At 46.1% G+C, this 14849-nt stretch overlaps 1 protein-coding gene and 2 pseudogenes across 1 annotated transcript; 2 read left to right on the forward strand and 1 right to left on the reverse strand.

The window, feature by feature from the left end:
• Positions 1-394: 394 nt before the first annotated feature.
• LOC132353220 (zinc finger protein 530-like) lies at positions 395-7770 on the reverse strand. The gene is given in 4 exon segments (XM_059904252.1): positions 395-1036; positions 1039-2394; positions 4287-4413; positions 7418-7770. Coding segments are annotated over 4 exon segments (1716 nt in total). The 5' UTR covers positions 7451-7770; the 3' UTR covers positions 395-836.
• A 163-nt stretch (positions 7771-7933) lies between these two features.
• Positions 7934-8602, forward strand: LOC132353235 (large ribosomal subunit protein eL33-like; annotated as a pseudogene).
• A 4134-nt stretch (positions 8603-12736) lies between these two features.
• On the forward strand, positions 12737-13572 carry LOC132353400 (large ribosomal subunit protein eL6-like; annotated as a pseudogene).
• Positions 13573-14849: the final 1277 nt, after the last annotated feature.

Genomic DNA, 14849 nt, shown 5'->3' on the forward strand with positions numbered 1-14849 from the left:
CAGCCTTACAATTATGGACACTAGCTTATGGAATTCCAGGTATCAGGGTATATGGTTGCTTTGGAGGAGAACTGGGGTTAAGATTTCCCTCAGTAGTGCTGGCCATTGTGTGTTACCCCCTGTGCGCAAGAAAAAAAAGAATCCATGTTGTCTCCAGAAGCACTAGAATGCACAGACCTCTGGCATCCAGGCAAAAAATTATAACAAAGTAGTCTTTCCTAGGAGGCCTTGGCAGCAATGCAAACTAGGCTAAAACGAGAGCCCTATATTTGGCCATCATACCATGTCCTCTGAGGCACCCAAAGTTTGGATCTCCATGAAAGTCATTTACCCTCAAGTTGATGGTCCTATTGTGCTTTCAAACTATTCCACACAGTGAAGAGCATTTCCAAAATTAAGGTGCTTAAACAAAAAGGCCTTTATTATTACACAAACCAAAGCAACGTGTAACAGGCAATTTCTGGTTGGGTGACTTGGAAGCTGGAAATATTCATCACAACTACCCGAGACCAATTGTGTCCTTGAAAAAGCTAGTCCTTCTCTGCAAGCTGCCAGCAGAACTCAGCGTTCTCAGGGCCAACACAGGTCAGGTCCATGCCCTAACTTGTCAGAGAAAAGGGAATGAAGACTCCATAAGGGCTCAGGATACTCACGATTTCCTCCAACAAACGGGACAGCACAGAGGCCAGTTGCTCTGAGCATACTACGCTTGTGACTGATGCCAACTGTGAGGGCCTGCCAGATGTTAGAGGTGAGATAGTTTCTGCCAGAGAAACTGGCAGTGACCTTGGGCAGGTTACACATGCTTCCCACACAACCGTGAAATTTATGGTGAATCAATCCCTAGTCTGTGGATATCCTGACGCGAGATTCAATTCACGCAGATGGTTCCTCACAGAGACTTCCGTCCAATACAATGATGCTAAGTAAGATAAAAGCACATTCACTGCATGTGCAAGACCTTTTTCCAGTGTGAACTCTTTGGTGTTGACCAACGTCAGATTTGCAGGTAAAGGATTTCCTATACTCACTGCATGTGAGCTCTCCTGTGTCGAAGGAGACCAGAGCTCTGAGTAAAGGATCTCCCACATTCACTGCAATCAAAAGGTCTTGCTCCAGTGTGCACCGTCCGGTGTCGAATGAGGTGGGTTTTGCGGCTAAAGGATTTCCCACATTCACTGCACTCATAAGGCCTTTCTCCTGTGTGAACTCTTTGGTGCTGAATGAGGACAGATTTCTGGCTAAAGGCTTTCCCACATCCACTGCACTCATAAGGTTTTTCTCCAGTGTGAACTCTTTGGTGTTGAATGAGGACAGATTTCTCACTAAAAGATTTTCTGCATTCGCTGCACTCATAAGGCCTAACTCCAGTGTGAGCTCTCCAGTGTCGAACGAGGTGGGTTTTACAGTTAAAGGCTTTCCCACATTCACTGCACTCATAAGGCCTTGCTCTAGTGTGAGCTCTCTTGTGTCGAAGGAGGCCAGAACTTTGGCTAAACGATTTCCCACATTCATCGCATTTATAAGGCCTTTCATTAGTGTGAACTCTCTGGTGTTTAATGAGGATGGATTTCTGGATAAAAGATTTCCCACATTCACTGCACTCATAAGGCCTTTCTCCAGTGTGAACTCTTTGGTGTTGAATGAGGTCAGATTTCTGGCTAAAAGACCTCCCACATTCACTGCACTCATAAGGCTTTGCTCCTGTGTGAACCCTCCAGTGTCGAATGAGGTGGGTTTTACGGCTAAAGAATTTCCCACATTCACTACACTCATAAGGCCTTTCTCCAACGTGAATTTGCTGGTGCTGAACAAATCTGTATTTGCATTTGCTACACTCATCAAGACTTTCTCCAGTGCAGACTCTCTGGTGGTGAAGTATATGAGTGTTGCCAAAAACTTTCCTGCATTCAATCCACTTGTTATGACTTTTTCCATTGTTTAAGGCCTCCCCAGACTCAATGCTGCTGTGTGGCTTCTCACTGTTGGGAGTGGTCTGGTGCTGATGAAGGCCCAAGGTAGCTAGGAAGTCTTTTCCATCCTCCCCACAGAGGAAGGGCTTCCCTGACACATGGAGTCTGCAGCTCGTCACAATCGAGGCCCTGTCCACGTCCATTTTAAAGTTTTTCTCTCCATTGCCATGCTCCTGATACTGGTGAAGGCTTGCATTCAACCAGAAGCCGCTGGACCCCCCACCAAAGTATGGTTTCTGCCCAAGATATGCTGCCTGGAGCTCAGTCAGCTGCAAAATGTCTTTCAAGACTGAGACACACTTCTCGCAGGGATGAGTCTTCTGGGTCGATGGAACTGACTGAGAAGTCCTGACTTGTGATTCTCCTCCAGAAACACTCTGCTCAGAAGGGATCTCCTCATTCTCTCCTCCACACTGACAATCTGAAAGCAGAGGAATGCTAATAAAGTGCTAATGAATCCATGGGAATGTTTTCAGGATGAGGCACTAATTTGAAGGGAGGGCTGCTCTGCAGTACTGGGCCCCTAAAGATCACAGAAGGTGGGTAACTTTCCAGGACAAAGGGCACAAATACAGGGTGTTAACACAGGGAGGAGAGGCAGGATCACTTACTCCCTCCTCTGCCAACAGCCTTCAGCAAGATCTTGTCAGCTGGGAACATGTCCATACTATGCAGAAGGATGGCTGTGTCCAGGCCCAGGGAAATACAATTGGAAGTGAGTAGCTGGTTTTCAAGGACTATTTAAGAATGTGTGCACACCTCACAACACTTTACAGGCATATGTCGTTATCATGGCACTTTGTTGTATTGCCCTTTGCAGATACTGCATTCTGGTTTTTTTCTTTACAAATTGAAGGTTTGTGGCAACCTTACGTCCAGCAAGTCTATCGGTGCCATTTCCCCAATAGCGTTTGCTCACTTTGTATCTCTGTGTCACATTCTGGTAATTCTCACAATCTTTCAAACTGTCCCATTATTATTTGTTATGATGATCTGTGATCAGTGATCTTTGATGTTACTACTATGACTCACTGAAGGTTCAGACAATGGTTAGGATTTTTTAGCAAAAAAGTACTTTCAAATTAAAGTAGGTATATTGTTTTTTAGGCATAATTCTGCTGCACTTAATACACTAAAGTATAATGTAAACATAACTTCTATATGCACTGGGAAACAAAAAAATTTGCGTGACTCACTGTATTGCAGTGGTCTGGAACTGAACCCACATCTCCGAGGTATCTGGATAAGTGTAAGTCACTGCGGGAGAAACTACAGATGGTGCAGTGGAGAGGGACATGATGCATACAGGTCTGGAAGGTGGGGACAGTCAGAAACTGGAAATGACAAATCAGAAAAGTGTCAAGTATGCAGAAGAAAGTGTAGAAATGATTTGCGTCCAGTGGCACTTGCACCAAAACACTGGTGGACACAGGGTAGCTTCCCAGTATGATTAAACACAGCCTCATTTTCATGCCCTCCCCTCGTCCCCCCTCCAGTTGCCACTCACCAGGACCAGGTCTCCTCTGAGACTAACTTGCCATGTTCACCCTGTAAAGCAATCAGGGCTCTCCCCACACACCCCCAGTTCTGTAACTACGTGAGACCGGAATGAAACAAGTCCTTAGGGAAAGACAGGACATGTGAGTGGTCAGCACTGGCTCAGAGCAACTCAGGAAACAGCAGACCACAGGAAAGGAAAGAATATTACAACAAAATCCCAAAACAGGGTCTTTCAAGAAAAGCATATATATAAGTAGTGACAATGACAATGCCTGCAATCCTGATATAGGCAGTCACAAGAAAGTCTTAAAATTAAAAGTTCTCATCACAAGGAAAAAAAAAATGTAGCTCTATATGGTGATAGATGTTAACTAGACTTACTGTTGTGAGCATTTTGCAATACAAATACCAAATCATTATGTAATACACCTGAAACTAATATGTCCTATGCCAATTATATCTCAAAAAAAAGAGGAAAGGGGAAGAATCTGGGGCACAAGGTACCATAGATCTGGACACAGTCATCTTGCCAAGGAGAGGAAAAGAAATGTGAGCTCTATTAGGTTGACTGCCAGACTGACTCCCAGACACTTCCCTGCATTCCTCGGGGTATCAGACATTGGGGCTGCTTGAGGAGTACAGTGCTCGGGGCAGTGTACACAGCTCAGCACTGGCACCCACAGCACATATGCCAGGCAAGTGGGGAAGTTAGCAGAGACCATGGTCTAGCCATGGAATGGACAGAGCTGCCTCTTGGACAGGGGGAAACACAGAGGACAGTTGAGGACACTGGGAGGAATATGAAGGCCTTACCCAGGGATGTTGTAAGTGTAAAGTTCTCCAGCATCACATCATGGTACAGGAACCTCTGTGCCTCATCAAGGAGCCCCCACTCCTCCTGGGAGAAGTAAATGGCCACGTCTTCAAAGGTCACACAGGCCTGCCATGATGGGGACAGTTTGTTCCATGATCAGCTTCTCTCACAGGACCCCAAGTTCATCCACCCACCCACTCCTACCCTGCTCACCACCCCCCACCACTTTCTTATCTCAGAGGAGATACCAGGCCCTGGTGTCACTGATGTGCACACTCTTCTCATGGTCCCTTTGATTACCCTGTCCACCCACAGCACCAGGCAGGTGGGCAGACAGATGATATCTATGCTCTGGGCCTGGCACACAGGGAAGGACTCCCTCTTACGAGGCAATTCTCCTAGGATGTCCCAGATCATGCCTCCCGGACATAACCAAGGGTGTGGGCTCACATTTCACCCTTATGTCCTCAGTGCCAGGGCCCTCAGGCCATCAGCTTATACTCCCTTTCCACATCACTCTTTGTACAACGTGACTTTCACAGTCACCACCTCTTTCCTGCCCTGCAACACAGGCATCTGCCTCTCCTTCCTACGTGTCACAGAACACGTGGCATATACAGAGTGCTCAGCAAATTCAAACAGAATCCAACTACCCAGACCTCCACTGGTCCCCACTGCCATTGGCAGTCCTGCCTGACTCTGCTCCTTGCTTCAACCTCAGCCACCCAGAACAACTTGTAGATGTCATACAGCCATGTCCCTCTTCCACATGAGCTACACTTGATGTGCTCTCCCGTCACAGACTTCCTCTCCTTTCCTAACCATCATTCAAAACAGAGTCCCAGACACTTTCCACCCCAGGTCCAGTGACTCTCCCAGATGACCACTTGTGCCCCTTAAACTAATCCACCAACCTGACTAAAAACCCCCAGAAACAGAAGGTCACAGCAAAACCCTGGTGAGCCCATAGAGCAGTGAATAAGCAGTAGTCCTGGCCTCACTGTCAATCTTGCCTCAATTGCTCCTTTGCCGCCATTTCCGTCTCATGTGCACTCATCCCTCAGAAATCTAAATCACCTGGTAGCTCATCCTCTTTCCCACACTGTTCCCACGACCACTTATCTCCTTCACCTATGTTTGTGATGTCTATCATACTCCACCTTGGTGCCCAAGGACAAGGCCCAGCCCTCAGACCCCACTCTCCCCTTCCTGGACTATTATTAACACTATCATGACCAAGATTATCGCCACTAAATGTGACCCACAGTGTTATGGACTGAATGTATGCATCCTCCCAAAATTTGTTATGTTGAAGCCTTAACCCCAAATGTGATGGTAGTTGGAGGCATGGCCTTTGGGAAGTAATCAGGTTTAGATTAGGTTGTAAGAAGGAACCCTTATAAGAGGAAGACAGGCATCTCTTGCTCTTTCCACCTCCTTCTACCAAGAAAAGTCTACATGAGGATACAGGGAGAAGGGAACCATCTGCAAGATGGGAAGAGAGTCCCTCACCAGGAATCCAACCTGCCAATACTTTGATTTTGGACTTCCCAGCTTCTAGAACTGTGAGAAATAAAAAGTATTCTGTTCTAGCCATCTAAGCCAAGATACACAGCTCCACCTTGGTCCACATACTATCCACCACCTTCTTCAGGTGTCTGTCCTGAAACCCTCCCCAGAGACCTAGACCTGTGTGTCCAGCTGCCCACTTAATACCTCTACTGATTTGTTCTCTGAAACATCTCATACACTTAACATGGCCAAAACAAAAACCCTAATACCGATTGAAAATTAATTCTGGGGCTTCCCTGGTGGCGCAGTGCTTAAGAATCCGCCTGTCAATGCAGGGGATACGGGTTCGATCCCTGGTCTGGGAAAATCCCACTTGCCACGGAGCAACTAAGCCTGTGCACCACAACTACTGAGCCTGCGCACCACAACTGCTGAAGCCCACGCACTCTAGGGCCCACGCACCACAACTACTGAGCCCACATGCTGCAACTACTGAAGCCCGTGTGCCTAGAGCCCATGCTCCGCAACAAGAGAAGCCATCACGATGAGAAGCCCGCTCACCGCAACGAAGAGTAGCCCCCCGCTTACCACAACTAGAGAAAGCCCAGGCACAGCAACGAAGACCCAACGCAGTCAAAAAAAAAAAAGAAAAGAAAAAGAAAAAGAAAATTAATCCTACTACCAAATTCCAGATCCCAACTGATGGAGCTTCCATCCCTCTGGCTGCTACACCCCAAAACCTTGCGGTCATCCCTGACTTCTACTCTCACCTTCAAAATCAGAAAATCTGAGCAGATCTAATGAAAAAATTGAATTCAGGATCTAACCATGTCTACCCCCTCCAAGGTCACCACACTGGTCCACATCATCAAGACTCACCTGGACTATTGCAGTAGCGTATTCCCTGGTTTTCTACCACCTTCTTCACCGCCACCACCCCCTCTCGCCCCATTCGGTTCTCCATTCTGCAGTCACAGGGAGCCTGATAAGAGCTGGGTCAGATCACCTCCCTCCTCCGCTCCAAACCTCCCATTGTTCCCATCACCTGCAGAATAGACACTCAACTTCTCAGAAAGCCATTCCAGTCCTGACTCCTGCCCCCTGCTCTCTGTTCCCATGAGAAACAAAGGAGACTTGAGATTCCCTTGAACTAGCTCAGTCTCCCTTGCAAGCACCTGCACATTCTGGTACCTATATGCGAGGCAACCAGTCTAACCCTCTGAACAGCTTTTGGAAAACTTCTGAAAGCCTAAATCAGGACAGTCCTTTTCTGTTCACAACTCTCAATGCTCCCGGCCTCCTGAAAATGGCAGCCTGGCATTCCAAGCGCGACTCTGCCTCACTTTCTCTGTTCCCTGAACACACAAGGCAGATCTCGGGGTTCCCGTATCCTCCGGCTCAACCCGACCTCCAAGCCTTTGCACCTACCGGTCCCTCCGCCTGTGACCCTCTGCCACGCGCCATCACACCGTCTGTCAGAAACAGGGCCCCACCCACGGCCGCCTCACCGTCCTGGACACCGGGGCCTGGGCTGCGGGCACGAGAGCAGGCGCCCCGCACTCGGGGCTTTAGTGTCTGGTGAGGTGAGGGCGGTGAAGGCCGGAGGACGAGCGTTTACCTGAGGCGGGTTCCTCAGCGCCGCCGCCGCCATCGGACTGTGGACGGGGCGGGGAACGGCGGGAGAGGAGGGGGAACGCGGGCACAGTGGACCCTATCCCAGGCCTGGCACGGACAGCGTCTCCTCTCCGACCTTCTCGGTCTCGACTCACAGCTGCGGAACCTGAGACGCAGCGAACACACCCCAAGTGCCTACAAAACGACCGCCACGAGGAGAATGCCGGAAGTCCCGCCCCTAGGCGATGCTCTCGCAGGGAAGTGTCCTTCTCCTGAACTTTAATTGGCTTAACGCCGAAGGCCCCCAGCGCAGCGTCCTCTGGGAAATGTAGTTCCAACAGCTCTGGGACCGAGCGTGGAGCGCTGCTCACCTGAACCGCCAGGTAAAGTGGCCCGGTTAGAGCACCTGTGCAAAGATACCAGAACCCTGAGATAAAAGTTTGGGACATCGGCCTTTCTGTTTCAACCATCTTGAAGCCTGTGGAGGCCCGCTGGGAACAGGACTTCTGAAAGGACAAATATGCCTGGAAGGCTGTGGTCCAAGGCCATTTTTGCTGGCTATAAGCCCAGTCTCTGGAACCAGAGGGAGCACACAGCTCTTAAAATTGAAGGGGTCTGGGGCTTCCCTGGTGGCACAGTGGTTGGGAGTCTGCCTGCTAATGCAGGGGACGCGGGTTCGAGCCATGGTCTGGGAGGATCCCACATGCCGCGGAGCAACTAGGCCCGTGAGCCACAACTGCTGAGCCTGCGCGTCTGGAGCCTGTGCTCCGCAACAAGAGAGGCCGCGATAGTGAGAGCCCCGCGCACCGCGATGAAGAGTGGCTCCCGTTTGCCGCAGCTGGAGGAAGCCCTTGCACAGAAACGAAGACCCAACAGAGCCAAAAATAATAATAATAATAAATAAATAAATAAATAATTTAAAAGGTGCTAATAATTTTTTTAAAAAAATGAAAGGGTCTATGCTCGAAATGAAACAGAATTCTAAATATCTAGGCAAGAGACATGCTTACGTGTACAAAGCAAACAAAGTAACTCCTGGTGGAAAACCGAACAAAACCAGAGTAACCTGGGGAAAGGTACCTTGTGTTCACGGAGATAGTGGCATTGTTCGTGCCGAATTCCCAAGCAACCTTGCTGCCAAGGCCGTGGACATAGAATCTGTGTGATGCCGTATCCCTCAAGGATTTAAACTTATTGAAAAATGAATAAATTAAAGTGTGGAAAAACCCACACACAAAAAAATTGGGGGGACACCAAAATCTGATCTCTTTTATGAGAAGTGATTATTATTCCTACTGTTATAGTAGGGATTGCGTGGGCATGGGAAGTTGAGATTATTCCAGAAAAAATTGTGAAATGAAAATCACTGAAAGCCACTAATGATTATGTACTTATTTAAAGATAATGGCTGGATAGCTCTGGGAAAATATCAGTAGAGGATTGAAAAACAAAAGTTAAGATCTCAAAGAAAACTGAACAGGACACACTGGAGTCTGAGAAGAGACAGTTATCTGAGCAGTGGCTATGCTGAAACTTTGGCCACTCAGGATTTTGTTTTAGAAATGTGATTATTTTTTCATTCGTGAAAACATTAATACTTTGAAGTATAGCTTAAAAGGACTTTCAAGGTAGCCTTGACAATAAAAAGCAAAAATGGATGTGGAATCTAGGGTGTCATGTTTAATTTTTTAAAATTTAATTTTATTTATTTATTTTTGGGTCTTCGTTACTGCGCGCAGGCTTTCTCTAGTTGCCCCGAGCAAGGGCTACTCTTCATTGCGGTGCGCGGGCTTCTCATTGCGATGGCTTCTCTTGTTGCGGAGCACAGGCTCTAGGTGTGCAGGCTTCAGTAGTTGTGGCTCGCAGACTCTAGAGCGCAGGCTCAGTAGTTGTGGAGCATGGGCTTAGTTGCTCCATAGCATGTGGGATCTTCCCGGACCAGTGATCAAACCCGTGTCCCCTGCATTGGCGGGCGGATTCTTATCCATTGCCCCACCACAGAAGTCCCTCAGTTCTTCAGTAAATGTTCAATGAGCATCTACTGAGTTTTAGGCACTACTGTAGGTGCACAAGAAAAGTCAGAAAACAAGACAGACAAGCCTGCCCTTGTGAGTTTTCGACCATTTAAGGAACACAGACAGGAAATATGAAGGAAGTACTAAATTAAAAGTACATTAGAATGAAAGAGGAGAGGTGAAGATGCCCTCTTAGGGCCTTGGAATGCAGGTAAGTCTGGGTTGCAAGGTTGGGGCGGCGTTTGGCCACAGTACTTTGAGGATAGCAGGAAGCCTCGGTGATGGGTACATTGTCCTGGACAGGTCCTGCTCCCTCAGGCCAGTCCCGAGATTGTCTCAGCAGTTGTGTGGTAAAGGGCTGGCACTGTTCTCAGCCACAGTCCAGGGCTCACCCTGGTGGCTTGACCCCCACACAGGACCCCTCTGCCAGCTTGGACAACTGGGAAAAGTGGAGACTATGCCCCAAGTGTGACAGGTGGCAAAGGAATTGGACAAAGCTTACTGGCCTAGAAGTCACTCAAGAGGCAGGTGGTGCTGAGGGATACCCCTCTGCCCATTCAGTGTAAATAGAACTTTACATCCAAAATCATACAGGCGGTATTGCAATCCAAAAGCTGCTATTATCAGAGGGATTTCTTTGGAGGGAAAGCACCAAAGAGCTGGCCATGACCAGCTGATTAAGAATCAAGTCAGTGGATGGAAGAATGTATACAGTGACCAAAGTGAAGTTATACAGATAAAGGAGTGAGAAAGTTCCAAGCATCCCAGCCTTAGTCTGAATGAGGAAATTAATACTCAGATTTAGATTAGTAAAAACCATTATTTCTAAATTTAGAGGGAATGTTGGAGTTTGATATTATTGCAATCAGAGGACTCTGGAAACTATAAAATATTGAGTACCTGTTATTAGAGCAAGTAAACTTGTTTGCTCTCCTAACAATTATTCCAACTTTATATAAATGTTAAAAGCAGATTTTTTCACAAGCACAAAACTATTTTTGCAGCATTTTTGGTAATAACCAAGATTGAATAAATCAGGGTGCATCCTCCTAAGAGAGCACTGGGCAGCTGTGGACATGAGTAAGTTATTTCAACTATGCAGACCTAAACTGTCAGTAACTATCAGAATACTTTGTGCAGTTAGCTTTATTTTGGCAAGAAAATGAATATAATTCATATAGTTTATGCATTTCTATATATTTATGCATTTGTATCTTAATAATGGAAAAATAAAAACTGTATACAAGGGGCACCTGTGAGATGAGGAGAAGGAAGAGGACAGAGGAAAAAGGATGAAACTATAGCGCTCAGAATGTACTTGTTTTGTTTTTGTTTTAGAATTGTGTAATTATTGTACCTGAATAGATATAACAAAATAGTTTAAGATATAGTCACATAAATGAAAACAAAACTAAAATAAACCTGTGTACCAAACTTTGTATTTAGCCAAAAAAGGAATTATTTCCAATGAAAACTAAAGTCAATATGACAGTGTTCTACATTAATAAATAAGAGAAGGAAATAAAGATAAAACATTTCGGGGCTTCCCTGGTGGCGCAGTGGTTGAGAATCTGCCTGCCAATGCGGGGGACACGGGTTCGAGCCCTGGTCTGGGAGGATCCCACATGCCGCGGAGCAACTAAGCTCATGAGCCACAACTACTGAGCCTGCACGTCGGAGCCTGTGCTCCGCAACGGGAGAGGCCGCAACAGTGAGAGGCCCGCTCTCCGCGATGAAGAGTGGCCCCCGCTTGCCGCAACTGGAGAAAGCCCTCGCACAGAAACGAAGACCCAACACAGCCAAAAATAAATAAATAAATAAATTTATAAAAAAAAAAAAAAGATAAAACATTTCCATGATAATATTTTCAGTAAAATAATTATTTAAATTTTGAAATTACATACATGTTGTTTCTAAAAACTTCTTGAAAGAAATGGCATATGGGCAGATGTGCAAACAGGAAAAGGCAAAAACATAGTGTGCTCTTTTTCCTAGTTTATTCCTAGTTCTGACCAAGTTTTTACTGTGTCACCAGGTCATCCAATCCAGATTGCTAGACCCATTCTTTTTTTAAGTTAAAAAAGTTTCAATTAAAACACTATGTGAGGAGTGACATCAGCAAAATGGTGGACTAGTAAACTCCAAGCCCTCTTTCCCCCACAGAGATTAAAAACAAAACTGTCAACTGAGAATTCTATACCTGGCAAAGCTCCCTTTAAAAAATGAGGGATGGGCTTCCCTGGTGGCGCAGTGGTTAAGAATCCGTCTGCCAATGCAGGAGACATGAGTTCGAGCCCTGATCCGGGAAGATCCCACCTGCCGCAGAGCAACTAAGCCCATGCACCACAACTACCGAGCCGGCGTGCCACGACTACTGAGCCTGCGCTCTAAAGCCTGTGAACCACAACTACTAAGCCCGCGTGCCTAGAGCCCACACTCCGCAACAAGAAAAGCCACCACAATGAGAAGTCCACGCACGGCAACGAAGAGTAGCCCCCACTCGCCGCAACTAGAGAAAGCCTGTGCACAGCAACGAAGACCCAATGCAGCCAAAAATAAATAAATAAATAAATAAATTTATTTCTTAAAAAAAAGAGCATATATGTATGTAAAAAAAAAAAAAAAGAGGAGAGGGCTTCCCTGGTGGCGCAGTGGTTAAGAATCTGCCTACCAATGCAGGGGACACAGGTTCGAGTCCTGGTCCAGGAAGTTTCCACTTGCCACGGAGCAACTAAGCCCGTGCACCACAACTACTGAGCCTGCACTCTAGAGCCCGCCAGCCACAACTACTGAGCCCACGTCCCTAGAGCCCATGCTCCGGAACAAGAGAAGCCACCAGAATGAGAAGCCCGGGCACCGCAATGAAGAGTAGCCCCCACTCGCCGCGACTAGAGAAAGCCGCGTGCAGCAACGAAGACTCAATGCAGCCAAAAATAAATAATAAATTAATTTTTTTTAAAATGAGGGAGAAATAAAGACATTACCAGATAAACAAAAGCTGAAGGGAGCTCATTACCACTAGACAGGTAGTGGTTTTTATGTTTTGTGCTTGACTATATCCCCAGTTTTAACAAATACCTGCATTTGATGGTAACACATGACATATATGTCAAGTTTAAATATATATTCCAGGTGGAGAGGGTGAGGGCTTAATGGGAGGCAGCAGCAGTGCAGAGAGGAGAATCAGAATGAATCGCAGAAGAATGTAGGGAGTAGAAAACTCAAGACTGCTTCAGCACCCTGCCAAGATGATGAACCTATTAACATCCTTTAAAATTAAAAAGAGGGGCTCTTTCCCATCTTGCAATATGGCAGGTGAAAAGGCTGAGAAGCCAGATACTAAGGAGAAAAACCTGAAGCCAAGAAGGCTGAGGCTGGTGGCAAGGTTAAAAAGGTGAAGCAGGTTAAGAAGGGGAAGCCCCACTGCAGCCAAAACCCTGTCCTGGTCAGAGGAATTGGCAGATATTCCCGATCGGCTATGTATTCCAGAAAGGCCTTGTACAAGAGGAAGTATTCAGCATCTAAATCCAAGGTTGAAAAGAAAAAGGTGAAGGTCCTTGCTACTGTCACAAAACCAGTTGGTGGTGACAAGAATGGTGTTACCCAGGTGGTTAAACTTCGCAAAATGCCTAGGTATTATCCTACTGAAGATGTGCCTTGAAAGCTGTTGAGTCACGGCAAAAACCCTACAGTAAGCATGTGAGAAAACTGCGCGCTAGCATCATTCTGATTATCCTCACTGGCACCACAGAGGCAAGAGGGTCATTTTCTGAAGCAGCTGCGCAGTGGCTTGCTACTTGTGACTGGGCCTCTGTCCCTCAATCGAGATCCTCTGCGGAGAACACACCAGAAATTTGTCATTGCCACTTCCACCAAAATTGATATCAGTGGTGTGAAAATCCCCGAACATCTCACTGACGCTTACTTCAAGAAGCTGCGTAAGCCCAGGCACCAGGAAGGTGAGATCTTCAACACAGAGAGAAATACGAGATTACAGAGCAGCGCAAGGTTGATCAAAAAGCTGTGGACTCACAAATTCTGCGAAGAATCAAAGCTGTTCCTCAGCTCCAGGGCTACCTTCGCTCTGTGTTTGCTCTCACAAACGGAATTTATCCTCACAAAGCAGTGTTCTAAACTTCTTACAAAGAACCTAATTAAATAACTCAGTCCATTTCCTTTGTGTTTTTTCTCTCTCTCTCTCTCTTTTTTTAATCTCCCTGAAGGTGTGGTATGACTCAGCCAATTTGATAGGATGTTAGCCTCTACTAAGAGGAGTGGGATTGGAGGGGAGTGCTATCAGCTGCCGTGGAATCCCCTCTTTGGATCAACATTCTTAGCTTCCTAAGTGTCTTCTCAGCTTTTTCACAAAGCACCTACCAATACAAAGTAGTGGCATTTCCCCAGCCATCACTGAACAAGTCAGTACTAACTGTACAAGAAACAACTGTGGGCTCTTCAGGCCACAAACTTCCCTCCCTTTCCATGAATTAACATCCATTTCTGCCCAATTCAGTCCTTCTCCATAGTCATTACTATTAGTTTCTTGTGTACCTAGTTTCTTAAAGCATACACAACAAATTAGTATAATTACCTTTCCCCGTTTTTAACCAAAAACCCCATGTGCAGTACATGCTGTTATACAGATAACAAATGAATTTGATTATTCCATAGGAAGTGTCCATCTTTACTGCTGCATAGTATAGTAGTGCATTCTATGGATATTTGGGTTTCCATCATTTGTAATTATACAGGTTTCCCCTGCTATCCAAAAGTAGAGTATGCCTCTGAAACCTTCTGTAAGCCAAAATGGCAAAAAGTGAAGAAATTACCTTATGACACATCTTGCTAACAGAGGCATAAAATGGGATAAAACACAGATGCTCACAGACAGTTCAAAGTGATGGCTCTGGATGCTGAGATGCCAGAGTGTAGTTCCCAGGGAAAGAGCTTGGCAGTGGCACTCCCACTGCCCAGACATGCTGCCGTCTCTAGTGGCTCTCTGCAAAACAAACTGCTGTTTTCCCCCTTTGCCTTTTTTCATAAATGTGAAAATCTCGATTTTTTTCCAGTTAACAAAGACAGGTACGAATGAAGTTCTTTTGGTTAAAGCAAACTTTCAGAAAGTACTGGGTACCGGAGTGCGATGTAGTAACTTGAGGCATGCATACAGATGAGCAAGTACCAGGTAAGAATTAGCTTTTTGCTGAGTCAAAGGATTTAGGCAGTTTTGGTAGATGGTGCCAAACTGCCTTCCATGGAGGTTGTACCAATTTATACTCATGTATAAGAGTGCCCATTACCCTACAGGCTCCCTAAAATGATGGGTCATTAGACTTGGGTTTTTGGCAATAGATAGGTGAAAAATGACTGATGGGTTTTTTAAGTTGGTTTTATTGATAATTTACATTTGGTAAAATTGAC

Source organism: Balaenoptera ricei, chromosome 19, assembly GCF_028023285.1.
Source record: "Balaenoptera ricei isolate mBalRic1 chromosome 19, mBalRic1.hap2, whole genome shotgun sequence".
NCBI lineage: Eukaryota > Metazoa > Chordata > Mammalia > Artiodactyla > Balaenopteridae > Balaenoptera > Balaenoptera ricei.